This window comes from Eumetopias jubatus, unplaced genomic scaffold, assembly GCF_037043125.1.
Source record: "Eumetopias jubatus isolate StellerSeaLion01/CBP00866 unplaced genomic scaffold, mEumJub1_p1.0 scaffold_10, whole genome shotgun sequence".
Classification (NCBI taxonomy): domain Eukaryota; kingdom Metazoa; phylum Chordata; class Mammalia; order Carnivora; family Otariidae; genus Eumetopias; species Eumetopias jubatus.
In genome coordinates, this window is record NW_028274816.1 from 129,452,627 (window position 1) to 129,479,745 (window position 27,119).

A 27,119-nucleotide genomic window follows, 5' to 3' on the forward strand; every position below is an offset into this window, starting at 1 on the left:
CGATATGATCCACATTCTACCAATGAGGGAACCAAGACTCCTCCGATGGCTTTGCCAAAGGTCACACACAGCTATTAAATGGAAAAGCTTGGATTCAAGCTCAAGGCTGTCTGACCTCACTGATGACTCTTCACGATGGCCATAGAGGGCCTACTATGAGCAGGGAGCTTCAGGGTGCAAAAAGCCCATGCCAGTGCCCAAAGCTAAAGGGGCACAGTAAAGACATTGGACACGTGTCACAGGGACTCCTGTGCTGCTCCACTGGGACTTTTGCCCCATGGGGAGTGGTGACGGCTCTCAAGGACCAGACCTTGGGTTTCCTGGGTCCCTGTGAAACATGGGCAACCCACTGGCTCCTAAACATCCTGTTCTTCCTAACGAAGGGCCACAGAACCCACTCAGGAGATGGAGTCACATCCTTGACTGTAGCTTCTCACCCTCCAGAGCCAGCCTTTCTCCTTCCCTCTCCCTCCTTGCCTCCTTCTCACTCCCTGCCCGTCCCCCCACCCGAGCTCCTCTCACCACTGTCCTGCTCAGACTCTTCCAGAACAACTAGCAAAGCCAGTGGTCCAGTTGGTGAGAAAGAGCACACATCCAGATATTGAAAATGTACACACAAAGTTTTTGTTTTGTTGTTTTTAACTCAAGAAAGGGCTTTTATTGTTTTTAACTCACTTCCTGGGAAGTTAGTTTTTAAAACACTCTTATGGAGTTTGTTCATCACTTGTGCTACATTCAAGAACAATACGCCAACCAAAACCCTCAGCAATGGGGTGAGCACCCCATCCAGGCTCTGACATGGGCAATGAAGCCAGGTCCACCTCTGAGGTCTGCGAGGGCAGGCCTAATTGATGTAGCCCCTTGAAACTCCCACCCTCCAGGCCCCAGTGCAGAGATGCTCAGGGAGACTTGTAGACCCGTGATTAGCCTCCCATGAATTCTAAAAAAAGTGTTCTTAAAAACAGTACCGAATTATTTTTTAAGCCCTGGGTTACAATGCCTTAGTGCAGAGGAGCTAGGGAGAAATGTGGGCCCACTGACAATGAGCCACATTCTGCTCATAGCCTTAAAGACACAAAGAAACTATATTACAGATGCATGTGCCAGTGCAAGACATGCAGGTGTGCTGTGTGCAGCAGATGGGCACGCACATGCATGTGCATGGAGGTGCGACATATACCCACAGGCACAAAGATGAGCAGGACACAGACGCTCCTCCAGCCCAGCCTCCCTTTCTTTTTCAGCACCAGCCTTCCTGCAGTAGGAGCCCCACACAGGCAACTGAAATCCCTTGTTTGGCCCATGTTTTCAGGGGAGGTATCTGAGGCCTGTTTTATTTTCCTTTGGGGGTCAATCTCTTGAGGATTTGGTCGGTAAATGCCGAGCCAGCCAGGCACAGATTCCAGAGAGAAGATCAAGTCTGCCCCAGCATGGCCAGCTCCACACACATGCTCCAGCACACCAGCTCTGTGCAGGCTGAATGTCAACTGTCTTGGGGGTGAGGCAGCGGCAGGAGGCCCACCTCTCTGTGGCCACCTGCCAGCATGCACACCCCACCAGGGTCCCACTTCCAGTGCTGCCTCCAACCTGGGCAGTTTGTCCTTCGTTGTAGGAATGTGAGGGCAGCTTCTGGGGCCAGATGGGCAGGACAGTGTAGGATCAGAGGTTGGATTCCAGTTACTTCAGCATCCGCAAGGCCACAGCCCTGTGAGTCCAGGGCCGTGGGTCAGGCCTGCCCCTGGTGTCTCTTCTACAGGGGAGCCATGCAGGGAGGGAGTAAAGTGGGCAGGCAAGGTGGGTGCTCCTGGCTCAGGCCTCTGCCCAGAGCTTTCACTTAACCCATTCTCCAGATGGCACCAAGTGTGAAACAATCAAGGAAAGTCAGTCCACCCCACCTGGCTGCCAAATGGTGAGTGTGCTGGGGACCACCCAAAGCTGTGGGAGAGCTTTCTAGATGTTCCCAAGGAGGGAACACCTTGGGAAGGAACCACCACCCTCCCGCCGCAATGTTAAAAGTAAAAGACAACAAAAAAGGAATCTGAATCCTCTAATGCTGGCCCCTGCTTCAGTGAGGCCCAGGAACACCCCCCGAGGGCTCAGAGCCTCCCTATCAGCATTCTCAGTAGACAAGAGCTCTTGCAGGAACCCCTGAGGTGGGCAAGGTACAGCCTTCCATGTGTGTATGAGGCAACTGAGCCAGGCCTGCCTGACTCCCAGTAGGAGGTCTCTGCCGTGGTGGTAAACAAGGCCTCCACCTGCTAGCTTGGTTTCCTACCTCTTGCCTTGCCAGCGAGCCAGGTGGGGTTTCTAAGGCACCACAGGTACCTCTCTTTCCCACAGGATGGGTCCCCCCAGGGAGAGCCAGGACGAGGAGAAAGGCCTCATGGGAGCCCTGCCCCCAAAGCCCAGATGACGAACATTCCAATCCTGTCCCTGGACTTGTGCGCTGAGGTCATGCAGCATGACAGAAGGAGGAGGGCCGGAAGAGGGGCCACAGTCCTCAACCCCCTGCCCGCAGGGGCGGCTGTCGGCATGAGGGCAGTGGGCCTTTGGAGGCGTGGGATGAGCGTGCTGCCGGTGGCCCTGGGCGCATGCAGGGGCTCAGGATGCAGCCTCATCTTCTTGGACGCCGGGGAGCTCCAGGCTCTTGCCCCCTTCACCACACCTGTCTTTCCTGTTCAGGGGACACCAGGGGCAGAGGGACCTCAGGGGTCAGAACATGCACTTAGGAAGACACACACACACACACACACACACACACACACACACACACACACACACACACAGCCATTCCTTTCCACAATTTCTCAACCACTGCCCCCTGCCCACTCCACCCTCCACCACCACCATTTCCCCAAGTTCGCCTCAGTCTTGCCCCCGGAATTGTGGCCCCTTGCCGGTCTCCCTATCCCTGGTCTCAGCCCACAACTTCTGTGGCTCCCTGTTGCTTGGAGATGAAGCACAGACTTCGCAGCCCGGCTTCCAGAGCTGCTCACAAGCTGACCCACTGACTCCCCCGCATCCTTGAGTAGCAGCTAGGTCACAGGCCTGCCATGTGGCCTAGCTCAGCCCCAGTCATCCTGGGTAGAGGGGCTTTGGTTTTGTATTTTCTTTGCCTTGTTCACAGGGCAGAGTCTACCTATCAGTCTTGGAATTCTGTCATATTTAATGGATTCCTGTATCTGATTATTCCCCTAAGATTTTTCTTTTTAAAATGACTGATGAATAGATTGTGATATAAAAAAAAATCAACCCCATTTAACTCCACTGTAGAGCTTTGCCAATTATCCCAAAGCATAAAAAACAGAGTCTATCAAGGACAAATGTTGGGACTTTGATGAGGTAAAACCTGCTTTTCAAAATTAAACTTGGGTCCCAGAAATATAGAATTTTATAGCTGAAAAGGATTAAGCCCAACCCTCTCACAGTCCAGATGAGTAAACTGGCCTTTCTCCCCATTAACATGTCCACGAAAGGACAGTGACTAAGGACTGCCTTGCTCAGTGGTATTCTTGGGACCCAGTTCTGTGCCACACGTGGGCTAGGTATCTTTAGCCTGTGACTGCCCTGTGCCACCACTAGGGGGCGTGAAGTCACTGGCACTGAGCTGGAGTAACCAGCCATCCAGGTTTGTTCATCATCGCGGTCCTACTTAATGCCTTTTGTCCTGCCATAATTAGTAACAGCTTCCTTTTTCACTCTCAAAAGGGGCTCTGTTTGGATGCTAAATATGTGATCCCCTACACTAAACCCAATTCCAGCATCGAGGCCTGCAGACCTAGAGGAGCCCAGAGAAGACACAGGGAGCTGAATATAAGCTCAGTACTGTCAGGGCCTCTCCAAAGGCCCACCCCTCCACCTCCCTTGGCCAGGAAGTTTGTCAAGTGGAGGGCAAGCAGTTGGTATATGGACATTACCGGGTACAAGCAACCTCTGGCTGGAGCAGACACGAGCTTGTCCACCATGATGGGACCTGACACTTCTGAAGAGCCCACTTACAAAAGGGTGGCCTCACACGAAGCCAATGTTTGGGCCCCTGCACAGTACAAGCCTCTCCTCCAGAGAGGCTGAGGTACCCGGATAACGGGTGGCACTCACCTCTCTAGGGAGCACACCTTCTCCACACAGCAGGTGGGAGGGGCAGAAGATGGGGCAGGGGTGCACAATGTCTCCCCTCTGCAGCACCCTTCACAGGCCAGAGGAAGGCAACCAATGTCCCAGGACCACTTTCTGGTCCAGGACCCCTTCCCGATTTTCTCTCTGCAGGTCTGTGCACAAACTCCAGCAGGCCTTGTTGGCATCCCAAACTGACTTTTATTTTAATGGAAGACGGTGGAAAAGCTGAGGACGAGGCTCATAGAGGTTTGGGGAGCTGCTTTTCTGACCTCTCCTAGGAGGTGGTGAATGCACATGCCTGGTTCACAGCAGGAAGCCTTTGGCAAATGGGAGTTCCCTTCCCTGGCCTGTCCATACTTACTCGCTGGACAAGCGTTTACAAAGTGATGCCTGAGCACATGGCCTCAGCAATGGCTGGAGGGAGCATGGGCTACTCAGGAAAGCGAACACTCCCCCAGGCCAGGAAGAGACAGCAAAAGTGCCTCTCCTTCCACAGAGAGGCAACCTTCTACAAGGAGCAGACATGATGCCTACAAATCTCTACTAGGCTGCCATGAGCTGAGAACAGAGGTGCAAACGGGGCCCTCCCCTGAGACCGGGCTGAGACCCCAGGCTCCAGGCTCAGCCTGCACAGCCCAGTGACAGTGAGAGCCCGCATCCCACCCCAGGGAGCACCCTGCAGGCCACAGCCCACTGGTACTTACGACAGTAAGTTTCCTGGAGCAGACATAGATCGCTCTTCCCTCCGAGCTTGGGGCTCAAACGGGTTCCCAAAGGAACGCTTTCTCAGCATGGACTTAACCAGAATCTGGGGAGGACACACAGAGTGAGGAGCACAGGACCTCCAGGCTCCCAGACTCACCGGCAGCCTCCAGTCTGACTCCCTAAGGGGACTGCTCCTGGGTGGGCCCTGCGGAGGCTCCCTTTCAGTCCACAGAGAAAGGGGAAGAGAATTCCAAGTGGAGGAAATGGCAAGAGCACGAGCGGTGATGGCTAAGAGTGAATTCTGGGAATGGCGAGGTGCTCGGCACAACTGGGGCATAGGGGTGCCCAGAGGCCCCCTGGAGTCTGGAGTGCCAGGCTGAAAGCAGGGGCTTTATCCTGAGGACATGGGGGGTGCAATCGGGAAATGCCTTGTAGCTGAGGGGGGACGGACAGAGTGAAGGAGAGGCTGCAGCAGGAGGAGCAGAGAAGCAGAAGCCGCACCCTGGTTCTCTGACTCTGTCCCTCCTCCTGCGCCAAGGACAGCTCTGGGCGCCCCCCCGCCACACACACACACACACGTGCCTAGTGTCGGGGGCATTCAGTTGTTCTTTTACTCATTCATTCATTCAACCAACAACTATTTATCAAGTGCCCACCATGTGCCAGATGCTGTTCTAGGCACGGGCGCCACACTGAGGCAAAAATTCTTGCCCTTGTGGAGCTTATGTTCTAGTTGGGGGACATGCAGTAAATAAGACAAATCAGTAGAATATATGCTAGTTAGTGGTAAGGGCTAAGGAGAAAAAAAGAAAACGAGGTGGGAGGATATAGTATGACAAAGAGGAGGTGGGAATTTTAGATAAGGGGCCAGGGAAGGCTCCCTTCTCACTGAGGTGACTTTGGAGTAAAGGCCCTTCAGGGAGTGAAGAAGTGAGCCCTGCAGATATCTGGGCAAGGAGCATCCCCTAGGGAGGAAGGTTCTGGAGCAGCAGCTTAGGTGGCACGTGGTTAGAGCTGAGCAAACAGAGGAGAGGAGAGGTAAGGCCATGGGGGGAGGGGGTGGGAGGCGGGCAGTCTGTGCAGTGTCTTCTAGAGCTGTCAAGGCTGTGGCTTACTCTGAGTGACATGGAGCCTAAGTGAGCACGGTCTCAACTGAAGAGTGACACGATTCGTCACTAGGACCACTCTGCCTGCTGAACTGAGCAGCAACCATAGTGGGGGTGAGAGTGGGAACAGGGGACAACTTGGGAGGCTATTCCAGTGGTTAAGGAGAGAGACAGTGGTGGCTAAGACCAAAGACGTAGCAGTAGAGACCCTATGGGAGCTGACTGTTTCCAGGGACCTCATACAGATCATAGGAATGAGCAGGACTTTGGCCACCTGGCTCTAGCTCGGCCTGGACCCAGTAAGGAGGGCTGATGTGCACAGGCCTGATGTCACCTACAGCACAGGTACCAGCTCTCCCTTTGCCTTGTGATTACCCCGACTCGCTGTGATACCCCAGTGCAGGGCAGGCCATGGTTCTCAGTGGCCACGAGGGGCTACATGAATTAACTTCCAACAGTTAATATGGAAGATGTCCAAAGGAAGATGAAAAAAACAAAACTGTGAGAGGAAAGTGGAGGGAGCACATGGATGGGGTCCAAAGGGCACAGGGCCACCTCTCCAATTCAAAAGCTTCCTAGGCCTTCTTACTGTCATGTCCTTGGCACCCAGAACAGTACTTGGAAGCAGGGAGGGAAGGCAAGAGGGAGGAGAGTGGGAGAAGGGAGGGAGGGAAGGAGGGAAGGAGGGAAGGAGGGAAGGAGGGAAGGAGGGAAGGAAGGAAGGAAGGAAGGAAGAAGGAAGGAAGGAAGGAGGAAGGAAGGAAGGAAGGAAGGAAGGAAGGAGGAAGGAAGGAAGGAAGGAAGGAAGGAAGGAAGGAAGGAAGGAAGAAGGAAGGAAGGAAATAAGGAAGGAAGGAAGGAAGGAAGGAAGGAAAGAAAAATGCTTCTTCCAGTCATGGTGAATGTTGACACTCAGTGAGGGCAGTATATTTCTTTAAATCATTCACTCTCCTCACCAAGCCTCCTGGTCTCTTTACCATGAGGCTGAATAACATGCCCTCCTTCCCCACTGCCCTCCAGCAGGGCCTCAGTATGGATCAGCACTGGGGCTGGCTGACCAGATGGCCCTCTGTCCCTCAACAGGGCCCAGCACAGAGCAAGTCTCAGGCAATGGCAATGCCCTCCTTAGGCCCTGCCGGGACAAGGGAGCCTTCTGCCCCTCACCCCCTTACCACCGTGGTCCAGCTGGGGATGAGCTTGACTGAGTTCTTCACCTCCTCCTCCGTCACCTCCACCACACTGCAATGCTCTTCCTCCGAGGGAAGGGGCTCCTCCCCACTCTTGGTCACCCAGGGGTGCAACTGTGAAGTTGGGAGGGCAGGGAGAGGTCAGGATAGACAGACACCCAGTCAGCAAAGGACCACGGGCATTCAACCAGCAATTGCCTTGAGGGGACCCAAAGCCCACAAACCCCAAATCCAAACCCAATATATAATCTATATATCTTGGTGTAGGGCTCTCTAGAAGGAGAAATTGAGGCCTGTTTGTTGTGTCCAAGACCAGCCCAGCCCAAGACCTCTGGCTCCCCAACCTTGATGTCTGGCACCCCAATCCTTGTTTCAGGATTCTTGTCTAGCATCTTCAGGATTAGGTCCTTGAGCTCCTCACTGACCTTTGGCCTAAAGCGGGGGGAGGGGGGAAGGAAGGAGATGAGGGAGAGATAGTTACTGAGGATTCTTTCCTGCCCACCTCTCCATCCCCACCTGCTCTGGGATTCCCTGCATAGTACACGTCAGGGCCGAGACACACCCAACCCTCATTTCTTCAAAAGCAAGAGGGATACCCCAAGATATCAAGGCAGAAGGGGAGAGTTTCAGAACAAGTAGATAGATGTCCTTCTTTCCTGAACAGGAAGTAAAGCCATCTCCTGTAGGAGGCAGGGGCCACAAACACAAATGCAGTCCCAGGGGTACTGGACACCCCCTGGGTAGCAGAGATGGTGAGGATAATGTGAGAAGAGTCACTTTCTGGGATACCAGGGGCCTTTGCCCCACTCTCCATCTTATCCTGTCCTCCGCCTGGAGGTAGCCAAGAAAGATTCTCATTTGACAGAGGAAGGAACTGAGACCCAGAGAGGTTAGTGGGTTGACACATTGCTACCCAGAAGAGTGAGGGCAGGGATGAGAGACTCAGGGGAAGGGAGGGGGGCAGGACTCTCAGCCCCATATCAGCCTGGACTATTTCTGCCCAAACTCCAGGCTTCTTTGCTACCAACATTTTGGGGAAGCCCGTCTGTCCAAGCCTGCAGAGAAGGAACTCACTCTTGGGACTGTTGACCTTGGATCCCTCTGCTGTCCTAGACACTTAATCCCTTTCACAATTCCTCGGCTGGGAAGGAAGAGACCTCTGGCATGGGGTCCAGCAGGAGGAAAGGTACAGAGACAGGCAATTATAGGTAAGGGATGGAATCCAGTTGGCTAGTGTTATGTGGGAAGAGGTGGCAGAGGTCCGTGAATGCCAGGGCCACGAAAGGGCCTCTTCATGTGGGCTTTGTGAAGCCTTGGAAAAACTTTAAGTGAGATGTGGTGAGATATGTTGTGCTTTATCAGGGTCACCCTGGCCTGATTGTGGGGGCTGGACTGGAAGGAGGCTGGCAGCAGGGAGACCAAAGACAAAGTGGCTAGACAAGGCTGGGGACAGAACCAGTTAGGGGCGCAGGTGGCAATGGAGTCAACAGAATGATGAAGTAGACTCAACAGGGCCTGGGGGCCAGACTGGGAGTGGGCACAAGAAAGCAGGAGTCATTGAGGACAAACCAACGCAGGCTGGTTTCTGACCTGCCCAGGGGACTCTGATGGCAGAAGGGCCCTGAAAAGTAAGGAGTTGTGGTAGCCAATATCATAATCAGAAGAACCGCAGATGAGCAGGGAGACCTCTCTATATAGTCCCTCTGGGCTCAGAGACCTCCGTCACAAGGGGGGAGGGAGTGGCTTCAAATCCCAGACCCACTGATAACTCTCCTCTGGAGCCTCCATTTCCATCTACAATATGGGGAAGCACACTATCTTGAAGCCCTCCTACCCCATGTGAGGAAAGTAGAGGCTCCCCATGGTTCCAGGGTGTGTGTAAGGTTGATGCCATTAACCCCACAGAAGCCTTTAGAGAAGGAGCAGTGTGAATGTGTGACCTGGGGTCATTCTGGCCTCAGAGTTCCATTTGTACAATGGAATCCAATCAGATGTCTCTGAGACCTTGCTCTACAGTCCCATACCCCCCTCCCCGCCCTGTCCGCTCAGGGGCCCCTCCCAGGAAACAGCACCCCCACCTCCAGAGCTGCAGGCTGGGGTGGGGCCTTCAAAGGGCAAATGCTCTGCTACCCCTCAGACACGACTCCCTGGGGGTGGGCAGGAGCCCCCTTGAAGGGCAACTCACTCCTCAGGAAACACCACGGCCTCATTCTTGATCTTCCTATGCAGGGCCAGGATGTAATCATCGATGAATGGGCACTGTTGGGTGGAGAAGCAGACAAAGGATGCAGGCCCAGGGCCTCAACTTGCCCTGGGGGACTGACCCCATCTCTTGGTATGGCCAGAGTAGGGGGGCAGCTCTGGGCTCCTTAAGATGGGAGGAAACCTCGCAAAGATGGGTAAGGAAACCTTAGACGAGGTTTCCTCCCGGCCCACAGTAGGTGCTCAACAAACACTGACCGAACAAATGAGTCATTGAGGGAACTATGAGGCTGGATGTGCCCACTGGCCTTATGACCACCTGCAGAATGGCCTCCACTCCCAGGGCTTGGAGTTTGCGAACACACTCACTGAGGTTCCCTTCTGCCTCTCAGTACAGTCACTAGAGCGGGAGCACCTGTGGATAGCGATTTCCACCAAGTCAGTGTCGAGGGTTCTCCAGGCCTGGCCTGACCCAGAGCAAAAGGCAAGGACAATTTGTAGAATGAATGAGTGAATGAGTGAATGTGTGAATGAATGAAAGAATGAATGGCATCAAGGGCCAGAAGGACAGGGAGTGCCCTGGCGGCGAGGTGGCAACACCACCATCTACACCTCCCATTAGGATGTCTTCTGTCCCGGAGCTCCTTCACGTGAATCTCCTCCCAAGGGTCAGGAGAAAACAGAAAAACGTTTTTCCCTCAGTCTTCTCTGAGCCAGGTGGGCCCTTTCAAAAGTCACTTTTTTAGGACACAAAGGAAGGGCCTGCAGCTGTCATTCATCCTGCTTCAGCTTGGCCCAGCCCACGGTACCAAGGGCCTGGGCCCGCCCAGCTCCGCCAGCCCACTCAACACTCACCTTGCCATAGACAAAGCAGTATAACGTGACCCCGGTGGCCCACACATCCAAGGCCTAGGAAGAAACAGCTCGTATCAGTCCCCCAAAACGAACCAACAGCCCTCCCTCACCTAGCTCCCATGGGCTGTGGGAGAGGGCATATTGGGGAACTCCTTCCTCAGTCATGTAGTCACTCGACAAATAACTCCCACTCACTTGTTCTATGCCTGACCCTGTGCTGAGCACTAGGGACACAGGGATGACCAGAACAGGGCCCCTACCTCTTAGGGTTTCCAAGTCCCCTTGTAACAGACCCAAACCGGATACATTTCTAACTCAACAGGTGCAAAACTACCCTTACCTACAGGATCACATTTGCTGTACCCATGGTGCACCCCAGAAACCATCGTATGTACTAAACTTAGACTCACTAAACCAGCTCGTCATCCGCTTTCCTGATGATCCACTGGAGAAGTCACCATCTACCTTCTTTCTGACACCAGAAACAGCCCCTGCCCATACCAAGGCCCTGGCCTTCGGTCACCTCCACAGCTCCTCACAGCTCCCCCATATCCTGGGTTCTAACATGTGCTCTCTCTACATTTTCCCCTTGTGGAACCCCATCTCTTCTCCTGGTTTCCACTTTCTCTCACATGTGAATGAGTCTCAAATGTCTACCTACATATTCCTGGCACAGATGCCTCATCTAAATCCAACCAGGGAACCAGGGAACACCAGACAAACGCAAACTGACGTCATTCCATAAAGTAACAGGACTGTTCTCTTCAAAAATGTCCAGGTTAGAATAGACAATAGAAAAGACAAAGAAAGGCTGAGGAAATCTTCCAGATTAAAGGACAAAGAGATGTGACAACTGAATGCTATGACTAACCCTGGGTCAGATCTTGGACCAAAAAAAGGGGGGGGGGCATTAAAGTACAGGATCCACACAACTGATGAAATGTGAATGGGGGGGGCGCCTGGGTGGCTCAGTTGGTTAAGCGACTGCCCTCAGCTCAGGTCATGATCCCAGAGCCCCGGGATCGAGCAGGGAGTCTGTTTCTCCCTCTGACCCTCCCCCCTCTCATGTGCTCTCTCTCTCTCTCTCTCTCTCTCTCTCTCTCATTCTCTCTCTCAAACAAATAAATAAAATCTTAAAAAAAAAGAGAAAGAAATGTGAATAAGGTCGTTTAGATAATAGTCTTGTATCAATGATAAATTTCCTAATTTTGATAATCGTACTGAGGTTATGTAAGAGAATGTCCTTGTTCTTAGAAAATATCTGCCAAAATATTTAGTGATAAAGGAGGATAATGTCTCCAACTTAACTCTCAAATGGTTCAGAAAAATGTAATCACTTAAATGTAGGGAGAGATGTGAAAAGGTAAATGGGACAAAATGTCAATAATTGGTGAATCTGAGTAAAAAGATACATGGGAGGTTTTTTTTTTATTATTCTTGTAATTTTTTGTAAATTTGGAATTATATCAAAATTAGAAGCTCTTAAAAAAATCTCTAGCTACATCCCTGACCTCTCTTTTGAGCTCCACACCCACACACGTGTCCAGATGCCTCTTAACCATTGCCTCCTTGGCAGGTGAGAACAGGCATGTGCCCAGGGACACCCTACACTACAGGCCCTGCTCAGAAAGCTATGCCCATTGCCTGTCAGTTAGGGGGAAGCCCAAGTCCCCAAGCCGCCTTCTAAACTCTGCCCAAGGCCCATCATGCCCCCTTCCCTGTGCCCCTCAGTGCTTTTGTACATTTTCTGGGCTCCACCTCATGCTCAAATCCTCCCCATTCTTCAAGGCCTAGTTCAAACCCTGCCATCTCCAAAGAGTCTGAGGGGAGCCTCCAACTTCTTCCCAAACATGAGCTCTCCTGCTCTTTTCCACCATCTCCAGAAGGACAGCGAGCTGGGCTGTCTGGGCTGTCTGTTTCATAGCCCGACCCGCACTCAGCACACAGCAGCGGGCAGAAAGTATCTGCAGGGGAGGCCTGGGGCCATTTTGCTGGAGAATGAGAGGACGCCAAAGTTGGGGAGTTTTTCAAGACCCCAGGAAGAAGCAAACAGGAAGGAGAGGACCATGTGCAGTGTTCACTCCTGAGACCTAAGGACCCTGACACCCTCAGGTTGGAAACAAGGCCCCACTGCAGGCTATCCCACCCCTCCGCCTGAACCCCAACTCAGCCCAGGTCCTAGAAGCCACCTTCCCACTGAAGCTCTGGCCAGAATCAGAAATGGCTTCAGGGGCCATGAATGCTGGAGTCCCGGCTGTGCTGGACAGCTGAGCATCGTTGCCCTCAAACTGGTTGCTAACGCCAAAGTCAGCAATTTTCACATGCTCGTCATCTCCCAGGAGCAGGTTGGATGGCTTGATGTCCCGGTGGATGATCTTCTGGTAGTGCACTGCGGAGAGAGGCAGCTTGAGTGCTGGCGTGGGCAACCAATGCCTGGAGCCCCCACTCCCACCCCCTGCCCTCACCTGGCCAGGGAGGCCCATCTCAAACTCTAGGTGAGAAGGAGCCCATGCACACACTTGTCTCAGGAGGACCTCAAAAGGGACTTTAGGGCCCCCTCTGCTCCACGATGTGGTGGAGAGACCAAGGCCAGCCCAGGCTGTTTGAAGCAAAGCTAGGACTGGACTCTGAGGGGTCTTTGGACTCCAAATGGAGTACTCTCTGTGGCAATCAAGACACCTGTTGCTGAGGGGGACTATCGGAGGAAATCGGGAAGGGAGGCTCTCCATTGGCCATGTCTGGCCTTCCCTCATGTTATCTGCAGTCCCAAAGCCTGTCAGAACATTTCCCCAGTCTCTTCCCCCACCCCACCTGGTCAGGGATGTTCTTCCTTCTTGGACTTAGGGTAGAATAGTGAGGTATCCTGCAGAAATACCGCCTCAGGCGTAGGGACTTTGGGTTGAAGGGGTTTCAGAGAGAGAGGGCACTCCAGGCCTTGGGACTGCTGGGACAGACATGGCAGGGGCAAGAAGCAGCCTTCTCCAGGACGCTTAGCGCTCACCTTGCTCCCTGGCTCTGGGACTGCCGGGAAAATGGGCCTCTCAAGGCTGAGATGGCCAGAGACGTCCCAGCTGAGAGAAGACACTGACTCTACCCCCACCACCCACGCATGGGCTCCCCACTCAGCAAATACCTTCCCCTGGACCAGCAGATCCCAAGATGCTATAGAGGAGGAAAGAGGAGAGGAGAGGTGGAGGGCAGGAAGGCTCGGGGCAAAGGGACTGAGTGTCACACAACAGTAACAACCAAACCAGCGGTCCTACGGGGACTGTGTCCTGTGAGCCTGCTGCAACGAGAGATTTGACACACACCCACCGGAGGGCAGAGGCTCAAGGGGCTGTGTATTTGACCATGGAAAGTGGTCTCAAATTCTTATCTCAAACTCTAGCCTCTCCCCTGAACTTGGGCTCTTTATCCATGTGGATATCCAGTAGACATCTCAATGTAGATCTCAATATTTCTCAATAACACGTCTAATTCAGACCTTGATTTCTCCGTCAGCAACGTACTCCCCCCACCCCCACGCCCCGCAAACAAACAAACAAAACAGAAGACCCCTGTTCCTCCTTTAGTCTTTCCTATTCGGTTAATGGCACATTATCAGTTGCTCAGGCCAAAAACCTCAGGATCATCCCCAACTCCTCTTTCAGACTCCATATCCTATTCATCAACAAGTCCTATGGGCTCAACTTCTAAGCTACATTCCAGATCTGACTGCTCTCATACCTGCACTTGCACTTGCCCCATCCATAAGAATCAGGCCTGGGCTCCCTGACCACAGAGCCTTCCCCAAGAAGCTTTGACCCTCCCCTAGAGGACCAGAATCACAAGGATAGAATCACACCTTCAGTGCCTGGTGCCTCCATTCATCTGCCTGTCCAGCCCCTGGTTCTGACCAGTGGGCTCTGGGAAGCCCTTCACTATGATTAGCTGGGTCTTGATACGGCTTTACCCAAAAGCCAGATGGGATTAGCTTGTTTTGGGGTGGTGGGTGGAGAACAGAGGATGGAGGACAGCAGGCCCTCAGCTGAAGGGAAGGGCCCAGGACAGGAAGGGGTGGAAGCCAACCTGGTATAGGGTTGTGGCTGCCACTTTTCACACCCAGGGTGAAATGCCCCCTTCCCATAAGTCTAGACCCTTGAGAGGGACTATCTGCAAAGCCCTCCTGTCTGTGTGTCTCAGTTTCCCCATATGTACAAAGAGAGTATTAATTAGAGGGCACTGGAGTGACTCAAATGAGAGAAAGATAATCCTGGTTCCTGTCATCTCTGCCAGGTCCTCACCCTGTTCACCCAGGGAGAGACTATGCTCCTGATAAACCAAGCTAACATTCTAGAGAGATGGGCACCACTCTGGTTCCCCAAACCAGGCCAGAAACCTAGGTGTCTGAGGGCCCTGCCCTCCCCCTGGCCAATCAGTCATCCAGCGCTGTTCCCGCTCACCTTCTTCATGTCTCTTCCCCACTGATCCAGGCCTCACCATCTGTCACTTGGGCTGTAGAAAAAGCCTCCTTCCTAACCAGCTGGCCACCTCTTGCCCTTTACTTAGCCGCCACACAGCTGCCAGAAAGAGCTTTCTAAGATGCAAATCCTGTCATGCCCCTCCCTTCTCAAAGCCCTCAGGGGCTGACAATGCTGACGGGATAGTCAGGAAAGCCCTCCTGGTGTGGCTTGAATAGCTTCCCAGCATCCTGTTTCACCACCCACAGGGCCAGGCTTCAGCCAGATTTTACTTCTCCCCATTCTCAAATAGGACATGCCCACTGCCCTCTGTGCCTCTGCGAGGCAGTTCTCTCTGCTCCGCATACTCTCTCCCATCCATCAGCCATCAAGCCTGGCCAGCGAACTCCTACTTATCCTTCAGGGCCCTGGTCACAAGTGGCCTCCTCCAGGAAGCCTCCCCTCAGTGCTCTGACAGCCGTGGGCCTCTCCAGCCTTAGCAGTCACTGCACTATAGCTGCCTGCTTCGTTTCTCGTTCCTTCCACGAGGCTGTGAGATCGCGGAGTTCCCATCCGGGTCTTTGTCATCTCCTTGCCTCTAGCCGTCCCTTAGCAGGTACTCATATAAGAATGCAGTAAGTGAAGTAAATGAATGAATGAATAAGTGCATTCCAGAAAGAGAGGCCAAGCTAACATCCTCCCTCCTGAGCTCTCATCACCTGAGGGCCCTCACAGTAAACACACCCTTCCGCACCCACAGGACCCGTGATAGCACAGACAGCCGGATGTAAATCTCTCCCTTCCTACATCTCTTGAGGCCCTGGGCACAGGTTAGCCTTGGCTAAGAACTACTCAGAGATGCAGAGAACACCCCAGGCACAGCCCGACTTGATGATGACTAGCCACGCGAGGCAACCCGCACGCATCCAGGCATCCAGGCATCCAGGGAAGTCGGCCACCACTCCCTTCCCCTTCCCACCGGAGATGCTAGGCCCCGCCCCCAGCCCACGCCACGCCCCCAAGAGAAGCTGATTGGTAGATCCGCGCTAACAGACAAGAACGGCCAAGAGCTAGCTCAGCCTGGGCCCTACCCTTTCCGGTGTCTCCCTCCCCTGTACCCCTGTTCTGGGGGCACGCAGCCCCTCACTCACAGTACTCAAGGCCTAGGATGATGTCCCGCAGGTAGAGACGAGCTTGCTCCTCCGGGAAGGGCTTGTCGCTGGGTACCTCCATGACGGGCCTACAGGAAGGGCGGGGAGGAGCAGTGTTCAGCTGAATCAGAATGAGTAAAAGCTGACTAGCGGGTGAAGCGGGACAGGGGCTGGGCCATTTAGGCCCCTCGGGACTTCCCGGGAGCCCTCTATGCTCAAACTGCTCCCCAGAACCCAAGACATTAGCTAGTTCTCCCATATAATGAAACACTTAAAACACACACAGACCCAAATATCCCTTTACAATCATCACAATTTCAAATTAGCTTTATCTTAATTTCTGATTGGCTCGGTATTCCTTCGTCTAAGTACTTAATTTTCCATAACCGAACTGTTACAAAGATGCCATTCAGAGCAGTGTTTTTCAAACTGTAGGTCTAGACCTAATAGAGGGTCATGAAATCCTCTTAGTGGTTAGCTAATGCTTTGTTTCTCTAATGAAGTAGAATTTATCAGAGTATATCACATGTAATAAAGATGCAATGTTTTGTAAAACTTTGGTTTCAGTTACAGATATGGATGGCAATGTAAAACATATGAAGGTCAAAAATATTTGAAAGCTTCTGAATCTGAGAAGGATGCTACTCTTAGCACCCCCACTCCCCGCAGAGAGACAAATCACAAGCCATACGTAGCCTATATTCAAGGTCTGGACAGTTAGGGCCTCTGGTCCACCCAGGCCTGTGCCCATTACCCCATGTCTGCTGGTGTGCAAATACCCTGGTAAGGCCAAGTAGGGCAGACATGAATTAGAACTGTGTGACCTTGGGCAAGCCACTTACCCACTCTGAACCTCAGCTTCCCCTCTTGTAAATGGCAGCAAATGGAGTCCCACCCACCCAACTCATAAACTTGTAAAGCTGAAAGAACTCTTTGTGATTTGAATCCAGGTGACAGCCCCATCTCTACATATTTGCTTGAGAAACACTCCTTTCTTCTCCCTCTCCTCCCTTATAATCTTTCCAGTTCTTCAAGGCCTGGCTCAAAACCCACCCCCTCTGTCAGAGGACTCACTGAATGTTCCAGCCTCACTGACCCCCATCGGACTTCAAAGAATTGTCCTCCTGGTCTCTTGTTTTACCCCAGACTAGAGCTCCACAAGGGCAGGGCCTTGGCCTCTGCTTTCTCCTACAGTAGTTGACCCTGGGATTAGGGACACAGGGAGGGAAAAGAAGGCCTGGATTAGACTTGGCCTGCCTGATTGGGAAGGGGAACTCACCCCTTTCTCAGGAGGTCAAACACTGAAAGAAAAGAAAAGAAAAAGTAAGTAAGGTGCAGCCAGGCTAGCAAAGCAGGTGATGCCAAGGTCCCTCCCGTGTTCTGGAAGATAGGAGAGGGGCAGGCATCCAAGCATACCTGAGGGAGCGATAGGACAAGGGTCCCAGGGTATCAGAGGAAGTAAGTGGGTGAGAGTACTTTCACTATGGATCTGCCTCATCTGATTCAGCATGGATTCCTTTTCTGGGAACGGGGTAGGTAACTGAGGCTTGGAGAAGGGGCAGGAATTTTCCTAAAGGTCATAGCAGATAGGCAGGTAGGACAGGGAGTGAAGACTAAAGCCTTGGCCTGAATTCCTAAGCCAGTGTTCTTTCTGCCCCTTTTCAGGGCCTCTAAACCCAGCCATGAAATTAACATTAACAACAATCTTGTATATAATGACTCATTTTACTCCTCGTATCAGCCCTATGAGGTGGATACATTGTCCCCATTTTACAGGTGAGGAAACTGAGGCACAGAACTATCAGACAGGGTCTGGGAACCCGTATCCCATAGCCTGCTTCCTGCATCTACCTGATCCACTGTCTCTCTGATTAGTGGAGTGGGGGCTTAGGCATATTTGTTGGATCTAACTTGATATTCTAAGCCTGGGTTGGCAGGGATAGGCAAGGGAATCCAGGGCTTGAGAACATATTCACACAGCCCATGTGAAGTTCATGTGTGTCCCTGGGGGGCCCTCGGACTGACCCCAGGTAAGCTGCTTTGGGAACGAGCTGGGTCACTTACCCAAATAGAGATTGTCCTCATCCGGGTCATCCAAAACCTAGTCAGAGGGAACAGACATGGGAGTAGGGGTGGGGGAGGCACGGGGTGGGAGCCCCAGACTTCCTTGTACTCACCAGTACCCCCAGTATGCTCTGCAGTGACCCCAGACAATGGAGCAGGAACTATGCAGGCACCAGATAGATGAGGCCTCAAAAATCACGGACCCTCAACCCTAAGCCCCTTACCCTCACCGAGACCTTGAGAACATCCCAGACGAGCCTAAACTGACCCCTAAAGCCTCCCTATAGCCCCCACCCCAAGTCTAGCTCTGTCTTTGGAGGCCTTAGCCACATTACTCTTGCAGTGAGAGCCCTAGGTCTGCGCTGAGTGTTCCTAAGCACAGGACTTGGGCATGAGTTCCCAGCCACTCACCACTGCTTCCTACCTCAATCAGCTTGACCACATTCACATGGTCCAGCTTCTTTAGTATGGCAATCTCCTGGTACACTCGCTCCAGGGGCAGCAGCTGCTTGGCTGGTCCTCCTTGGGTGGCTTGGGACCCTCTTGGAGGAGGGCGACCTGGGACCAGGAAGTTGAGTCAAGCCCCTGTTGCAGGAGGCTGGGCCTCATCATGGCCCTGCAACCAGCCTCAAGCAAGAATCTTGTAAGAGCGACCCACCAAGCACATTCCCACCACCAGGCCTTTGCTCATACTGTCCCCACCTCTACCCCAGCCCTAAAAGAACTAGCTAGGGACTGAGGTGCCCTCCTTCTCTGGCCCCAGGCAAGGAGCTCCCAAGCACAGGACCCAGCAGATACATACGTGGAAAGCCATACTGCTTCAGTAACTTCTTTTTGGAAAGAACTTTCATTGCCTGAGGAGGGAGGGGCAGAAATGTCACATGTGGGTAGCCACCAGGAGCTAGAACAGGCTGGTTATATGTGGATAGAGGTCCGGAAAGGAACACTTGGTGACTGCCACCAGAGCTGAAGCTATGGCCTAAGTGTGTGGGTAAGCCGGGTTAGGAAGTGGCCATATCTGAGTCTAGGCCTTACCCCTATTTCCCCAGTAAGCCTTTCTGGAGCTCTCCCCTCAGAGGGGCCCAGCCTCTGCTGGCATATTCTCAGGGTCAAGAAGCTTACTCCTTTTACTAAGCATACCCTTAGGGACAGGAGCTCACGCCCCCTAGAGGCAACCTTGTCCTCAGTCTTCCCAGCACAGCCGCGCGACCCACTTCCCAGGCTTCTGGGGCCTGGCCCGGGGCAACACCTCCCTCCCATCCCCAGACTCACATAGTGCCTGTCCTCACTTTCGTTGTAGGCCAGCCTCACCACGCCGTAGGCACCCTGGAAATAGGCACTGGTCAGCCCTGCCTGGACAGGGCAGCCCCGCCCCGGACTAGCTCAGGGAATGGGCAGCCCGCACAGCTCCGGCCCCCTCCCTCCACAGCCTCCCTCCACCCCCACCACCAGCTGGCCCCCAGCAGGCATACGTTTCTGGCAGACAGGGAGAGGGCTCCTGCGCCCCGGGATCTGCCTCTGCCGGGCTCAACACAGCTCTAAGCTCCCTCAGTCCCTCTTTGTCTTCCATCAAAAACTAAGAAATAAGGAATGGGGAATCATTTCCCACCCCTCCCTGGATATCTTCTAGAGGACAAAACTCTCTTCACTTCTAAGCTGGGGCCTTTCTGGCTCTGCCTCACATTCCCAGGGGAGAAGGAACTGTCAAGCAGAGGATCCTGACAGGCTGCCTCCACAAAGCCTCCAGAGAAAAGTCCCCACTGCCTGTCCAGTCCTACCTTGCCAATCTCACGCTGCAGCTTGTATTGGTTCAGCTGTACACAGTCCTGGGGGTGGGGAGGGGAGGAAGAGGGGAACATCAGGTAAAGCTTGACCCAGAGGCAGTGTGGATCCCACCTCAGGAGCCTGTTCAGGGCCCGATCCTGGCTCTGGGCCCCTCACTCTCAGACCCCACATCTCATCAACCTTTCAAGTTTGGATGGGGGGGGGAAACGTGGCGGTGTCCATGCCATCAAAAGTGATGCAAGGCCTTGGATGGCGTTTGCGAACATGAATGGTGAGCCATGGCTAGGAAGCGGTGCCTAGGAAGCGGTGAAGGAAAAATGCACTGATTCCTGCCTGAACGCTGGCGTCTGGGAGACCTTCATCTGTGAGAAACACATGAGCAAGTATTTCTAGAAACAGCTACATGCAAGGTCTTGGCTGCGTGGACAAGAAAAATTGAGGAGAGCCTTAGGGACAAGAGACCAGAGGCCCGGCTCAGGCATAACAAGCCCAGGCTCTGCAATCGGTAGATTGTTCGCTCGGTACTAGGACTCACTTTCAGATCTAAGTGGCAAGGACAGAGCCAGTGGGACAGAGGAACAGAAGCAAGAACAGAGGCTGGAAACACACTGGCAGCTTCTGAGTCAGAGGAGACTCTAAGAAGCAGGATTAGAAGTGGGGGCTATCTCTCTCCGTCTCTCTCAAATAAATAAATAAATAGAAGTGGGGGCTAAAGCTGGGTTAGACTTGTGGTAGGGAGGGCAGACATACTACCTATCTTCAAATCTCTAAGAGGACTTCTTGGGGGACAAGGGAGGGGCCTATTTCTGAGGCCTGACCTAAGGGTAGGAATGGTGGGACTTGTAGGAGGCAGTGACTGGCTCAGCCGGAGCTCCCCTGGTGGGAAGAGCCATATTGTGAGACAGCAGGCTCTTCAACTCTGGGGGCTGTGCAAAAGCAAAGGCCAGGCAGCTGTGTGGCAGGGGCCGGGACAGAAAAGCATCTTCACTGAGGACTACTGAGAAGCTCACGGGGACCCCCTAGCTCTGCCCCACCAACCTCTGTGTCTGAGATGGCCACGTGGTGGGACTCAATGGTGGGCCTCCGCCAGGCCCGTGGGGAAATGTGGCTGGCAGGCCCTGTGGCATAAGGCCCAGCCTGGGCCTCCAGGCAGCTTCCTGCCGGCCGCTCTTGCAGGGAGAACTTCCTAGCTGAGAGGCTGGGACGGCCTAGGGGGGGTCTTGAAGCACCACCGGGGATCACGGAGGCAGCTCTGGTCCTTGGCAGAGGGTCCACACCATTTCTGGCAGGCTCTGGGCCACCTCCTGCCTCCTCCAAGTGGGCCACATCAATGGCTGCCACTCGTTCCACCAGCTCTGCCCGGGGGTCCTGGCAGCAGACTGCTGGGCCCCCCTCCATTGCCACAGTTAAGGGGGTCCTCTGTGCAGCCTTATTGGGAACCTGAGAAGAGAGGACAGAGAAAGCTTCAGTGCTGGCCATGGGGTATGGAGGTCAGATTTCCAGGCCCTTCTCCCATTGTAGCCACAACCCTTAGGTCCCACCTCCATGACTCTGCCCTACCTGATCCCTCTGCCTGAGTTGCCAGCATCCAAAGTCAGGTCTGTCCCTACTAACTAAAGGAATGCCGGGAGCTCATCTGGCTCTGCTGCATCGCGGCCCTCCAGACCTCAGTATCCCCATCTGTAAAACAGGGATGGTCATGTCTGCCTTGCCGGCTTCACAGGGAAGCAGGGAGAAGCTGATATTCTGGAGTCCGGACAGAGAGAATACTGGAGGACCAGCAGCACTGGGAGAAACAGAGTCCAGGGTCAGCTCAGGCCCCATCCAGCAGACAGCCCAGTGACTCACCAGCCCCACCCTTGACTGCAGAGCATTCCAGTGTTGCTGCTGGAAGCTGAGCTGGGCGCTGGTCAGGCAGAGGCCTCCCTGGTACTCCAAGCCAGTCCCTTATCTCCTCCAGGAAAGCCTCTCCAGGACCACCGAGCAAGTCTGCCATCCCCCATGCCTCCCTTTCCTGCCCCAGCGGAGTCTGTAGCCTACGAGAGGGTCCATTAGGGAGGAGCTGCTGCTTTGGTGGCTGTTAAGAGAAACTCCACTAAACTAACAGGTCATTCCTTATTTTTCCTGTTTTTTTCCTTCCAGTTTATTTGTGTGCCCAAAATATTTGTCACAGCTGCTCACGCCGAAATGCTCTCCATGGCCTGGCCTTACACCCACCCTGACCCTACTGCATTCTGAGTCCCAAATCAGGCCCCAGGCTAAGGACTGGGCCCAGCTTGAACCCCAAACCAATGTCCAACCCCAGGTCCAGCCCTCCCCTTCAACCAGAACCCTGGGCTGAACCCTGACCCCAGGCTGAAACCTGACACTCGGACTGGGACTCCATCTCTGCTGGAGGCTGAGCCCTGGCCCCACCCCAGCCCAATGCCCCTCCTCCTTCCTAGGCCAGACTCAGCATCTTCTAAGGAAAAGGAAGTGAGTGGACTCCTGACCCTCTGCCCTTCCTGTCTGGTGCTAACTTCCTCTGTACTCACACAGTGACTTTAAGAACATAGCCCTTGTTCCCCCATCACCTTGCTTTGACAGATGTCAAGGAGGTAGGGCTCACTAGAGTCCACTGGCCACAGAGGATCCTGGTCTGGATTCCAATCCTGCCTGCCAACCTACTGTGGGGTCTGAGGCAGGCTCCTTCCTGACTCTGAGCCTCAGTCTCTCCCTCCGTACTCTGATGCAGGACCTTCTCAGATTCCCTAGGGCCACAACAAGGCTTAGAGGGATAGTGGGCAAGGGTGTCATCCAGAACCCCTGTGCTTGGCACACAGTGTGTTGAACTGAGTAGAAACCTAGAGGTAGTGTCACCTCACTGGGTAGTGATGGGGTGAAAAGGTGTGAACACTATCCATACCGGGCTCAGGACTGAGTCTGCCACTGGGGAAGCTCCGTAAAAGTGAGTTGTTGTGCAGCTGTTGTTGCAATTGCCTAGGACACGCTGTGGCCCAGATGGATGTGCAGGCGGCATAAGGCGGCTATGAAGGCTGACGTCAGGCCCTCCACCCTCCCTCCTGCCTGGATCAAATTCAGGTGACTAAGCATGTCTGCGCAGGAGGCAGTGGGGAGGCCCCAAGTTCCAGCCTCATGTCCAGGTGATGGGGCCTAGCACCTGAGGCTGTGCATCTGAGGGCACGTGTCCACACGTGAGAGAACGTGTGCAAGCAGGGATGTGGGCTGGGGTCACGGTGTATGTCTGTGGGGGGTAGGGGCGGAAGAGTCCACACGGAGAAGCGCATCTGCATGGGGACAGAACTCTAGCGGGTATGTGTGTAAATGTGTTCATGTGCACTGGGTGCCTTTAGTCTTCCTGTACATGAGCTCCAGTATGCAGGGTGGGGTCTGCATGGACACCTGATCTCAGAAGGTCAAGTCTGAACTTCCCACATGGTCACCTGTCCACCAGGCTGGGCTCTGTGTCCTGGGCAGGTGCCACCCCTCTCTGAGGGGCCACCCAGGGGGGCTCTCCCCAAGCTGAGGCCTCGGGAGACACTTTGTTGAAACTGACTGGGTAGGCAACTAGGGGCTACATGGGCAAATAGAAGAACCGACAGACAGGCTAGGACCCAGGCTCACGGCCCAGCATGGACTCTGTGGGCATGGAGAGCCTCCCAGGGACGAGCCTGGTCCTGTAGCCAAGAATGACCAGACTCAGGCCCTCTCTCACTGGGAAAAGCTACCCTAATCCTGTCCTCCCAGACTTGGGTCATGTTGCCTTGGAAAAGTCACTGAGACTGAGACTCTTGGGTCCTCCGTTTTCTCAAATGTGAATCAAGCAGGAGGCTGCCATCCTGCCAACTCCCAGGGCTATAGAAGGAAGCAGATGAGATCGTGGACAGAGAAGCAGTCCGTGCCCCGAGTGATACGGGGCTAGGATGTGTCTATATCCAGAAGCCACTAAGATAGAGAGACTTGATGTACAATGTAGAACCCCATATCTGCCCCCCTGGCTCCAGGATGGCCTGGCACATTAACACCCTCGGGCTATGCCCCCCACCCCCAGGTGTCTGGCTACTTCCAGCGTGCAGACCCTGGTTCCAGATGCCTGCTTGGCCTGGCCTCCTCCTCAGGATGTGTCCCACCCACCTGGGTCGCTCGGAGAAGGCCCAGAGCAGGAGAGGGCAGGCAGACCCTGCTCTTGTCCAAATGTTCAAGCAGCCCCTCCTGGCATGATTTCAGGCACCACTCAGACCTCACTCTGAATTCTGGAAGGCTGCTGTGAATCTCAGGGCCAGGTTGAGCAGCCCCCACCATCCAGGCAGAGAGGACATGGCCTGGCCATCCAAAAACTGGCCAGAAGGGGAAGTTGCAAGGAGGCGATCTAGCCATCCAGGCCAGACACAGAAGGTCGCCCTGACATCGCCAGGCTGCCTCACAGGAGCGGTGTTTATGCTCCTGACAAGTGTCTGGACAGCCCTGGCAACGGGTACCCTCTGCAGCTCCTGCCTCCGCCCGGGATGACTCAGTTCTCCTTGAGGGAGGCCCAGGCATCTAGTGCCAAGTCATGCTTGAGGATGCCTACTGTGAGGACGCCCCCTCCCATCATCCCTGGAGGGGCCCCAAGCACTGAGGTGGGCTCTGTACCCAATTTGGCATGGCAACCCTCAGTGCATCTTCAGCACATCTTGGCTGATGGTGTCCGGGCATCACCCTCTATCTCTGCCCTTCCTCATCTTCCACACCAGGTCTGTACCTCCAGCCCAATTCTTTCCAGCCAGCTGCCTCCTCCCCACCACGTTCCTGGGCGGCTCAGACCCACAGGGTTCCCATTCAACTTCGCATTTCCCCCAAGTCTGCCCTTCGTCCTCTGCCTGCTGCAGAGGTAGGTATTGTCATCCTCCCAGTTCTCCAGAAACCCAGGAGCCCATCTTCTCCCTTTCACTCATCCTTGCTCCCCTAGCCCCACAATTACTCTCTACTCTGGCTGCATCACACCACTCGCAGCTTCCCAAACTGCAGCCTCTGTTCTGCTGCCAGAAGCTGTGTACAAGCTGTGCCTTCTGCCAGGGACACACCTCCCTCTATTTTGCTGCTGGAGGATAGCTCACATGTCTCCTCCTCTAGGAGCCCTCCTTGATCTCCCCACTGCTGGGTGAGGCCACTAAGTTGAACCCCTTACAAAGTCAGGACTTAGACCTCTGCTTTTCCTTCCCACTGCTTCTGCCACACAGTCTCCCCACCTCCAGGCTCATACCCTGACCCCACCCCACACCCTCCTCCACACCAGTTGCCAAAAGGAGTACTTCTCACATGCAAATGTGGTCACGATTTTCCCCACACCTGGCCTTCCAGGAACTTGGAATCTGGAGGACAGAAGAAGAGGAGACCTAGCCTCAGACAGGGGGCTCACAGGGTAGGGAGCAACCAGAGACACGGACTCCTGGGATGCAAATCCAGAGTCACTCTTTCATGCAACAAATATTCCATAATATTCCACCTGCCATATGTGCCCAGAGTCAGTCATTCATGCAACAAGTATCCCATAAGCACCTCCCGTGTTAGGTGCTGGGAAATAAAACAGTGAAGCACAAAGACAAAGTCCCTGCTTTCAGGCAGTTTAATTTCTAGTAGGGGCAAGAAGCAATACACAAGAAAGGCAGTAATTAAGAGATGAATATGTCAAGTGGTATGTGCTATGGAGGAAAAATACAGTCATGTAAGGGGAATCAAGAGTAGGGGCTGGGGGGGTACTATTTATAGTGTGGTCAGAAAGGCCTTTCTGTATAATGTGAGTAGAATCTGGAGGAAGTGAGGAGGCAAGCAGTGTGCACATCTGGGAAGGGCATTGCAGCAGGGGAACCAGAAACTGCAAAGGCTGTGAGGTGGGAGAGTGCTCCCAGTCTGAGGAACAGCAAGCGGCTAATGTTGCTGGAGTGGGGTTTTGCACATGAGAGGTACCCAGGCAAGCAGAGTTACACCTGGATGAGAAGGCCCAGCCATTTGCTGTGCCTGGCCCAAGGGAAGGCTTCCTGGAGGAGGTGGTATGTAAGCTCTTTCGTGACCACTGAGTAAGGATTTCAGAGGGGAGAGGATGGAAGTTCTCACTGTGCATGACAGACAGCCATTTTCAGGCTGGGACTCAGGGCTTGGCTTTGGAGGGGTTTGTGGACAGAGACCAGGAGGCCTCAAAAGCCAGAGGATGGTTCTGAGCAGGGCAATGACCCAGTTGGATGAGGTTTAAATGATCCCCCTGCGTGCTGTGGGGACTGAGGGTGAGAGACCAAGGAGGAGGCAAGGGTCCCCAGAGTCTGTGAGCCTAGGACGTGGTCTGACACACAGTGGGTGCTCAATCTGTACCAGCTGCATGAAGGAGTGAGGGCTGTATGGGGGCCAGTGCATCCTCAAGGACACAAGCTGTGTGATCCTCCTGATGTCCTGGCCCACTTGGCAGATACACAGCCCCATTTGCACCCACAAAAGCACAGTCCTGGGACCTGGGACATAATCTTTTCTACACACCTCTGCACCCTCCAGACACACACACACCCCCAGAGATGCGCACACCGACGTCGCACGCCGACGTCCACGTGATCGGCCCTCACACACCACTCCATCCAGTCACGCACTCCCCTCACACACACAGGCACACTCCTGTGTCCACGTGACACGCACACCCACCTCCAAACACCACACACAGGTCCCCGCGCACGTGTGCACCATTCGAGCCACCAATTCCGTGCCTGTTAGGCCCCTGAAGCCGCAGTGCCCGCTTCTTCCAACCCCTCCACCCCGGCCCCATCCAGGGGGACGACTGCGCAGCTAAAGCCACACGCCACATCTGTCCCATTCATCCACAACCCCTCCCCCCGCCTCTCCCCAGGTTTTGCAGGAAGACTCAGCGGAGAGTCGTGTAGGAGGAGCACTCCGCGCTGATCCACACGTGGGTGCACAGGTCTGGGCCCACTCTGCAGAGACACGGCCTCCCACCCACGGCTGGGGCGGGGGTGGGTAGTGCGCCGGGTATGAACGCAGCCCCGCAGACTAGAGCTGGGGAAGCGACGCAGATGACGGAGTGCCCGCATAGATGCGGTTCAGGCTGCCGGCGCAGACAGAAGCGGGCTCCGGGAGGTACCTCGTAGATCCGGCCCCCCAAAAGGGGGGAGGATCCCCGCACCAATGCGGTCCCAGAAGCCCTCATTAGACGCGGCCTCGTAAACCATCCCTCTTCCCTACAAGGCTCCGAGCAGACGTTCAGGCGTTCGTCCCCTCCCGCTCCCCGCCCCAGGTCCCCTCCTCACCGACCCCTACCTCGGCGCCTGGCGACGGTCTCCGCGGCCGGCCAGGCGGGCGACCAGGCTCGCTCCCGAGGTTCGCGCCCCGCCCCAGCCGCCTCTCCCGGGGCTGGGATCGCAGTGCTCAGACCACCCGCGCCGCGGCTCCAGACAGCTCTCCCTCCCTCGCCCGCCGCCGCGCCCCGCCCGCGTTCATTGGTCGTGCTGCGCGGCCCGCGGCGCCGCCCAA

At 54.4% G+C, this 27,119-nt stretch overlaps 1 protein-coding gene across 5 annotated transcripts; it reads right to left on the reverse strand.

Moving 5' to 3' along the window:
- Positions 1-637: 637 nt before the first annotated feature.
- CAMKK1 (calcium/calmodulin dependent protein kinase kinase 1) lies at positions 638-27,051 on the reverse strand. 5 transcript variants are annotated; one of them, XM_028095449.2, is made up of 18 exons: positions 26,907-27,051; positions 24,909-24,961; positions 21,171-21,290; positions 20,649-21,050; positions 19,604-19,651; positions 19,098-19,151; positions 18,628-18,679; positions 18,250-18,383; positions 17,826-17,862; positions 17,041-17,062; positions 15,762-15,850; positions 12,361-12,560; positions 10,172-10,225; positions 9,300-9,373; positions 7,459-7,546; positions 7,100-7,228; positions 4,821-4,924; positions 638-2,674 (listed from the first exon to the last, which is right to left on the reverse strand). In XM_028095449.2, exons 4-18 carry the CDS (start codon positions 21,006-21,008, stop codon positions 2,602-2,604), a joined length of 1,518 nt encoding a protein of 505 aa, XP_027951250.1. In that variant the 5' UTR covers positions 21,009-21,050; positions 21,171-21,290; positions 24,909-24,961; positions 26,907-27,051; the 3' UTR covers positions 638-2,601. The 5 variants fall into 5 exon arrangements, with proteins under 5 accessions (XP_027951250.1, XP_027951252.1, XP_027951251.1 ...); XM_028095451.2 differs by lacking the exon at positions 24,909-24,961; XM_028095450.2 differs by lacking the exon at positions 21,171-21,290.
- Between the last annotated feature and the right edge of the window lie 68 nt (positions 27,052-27,119).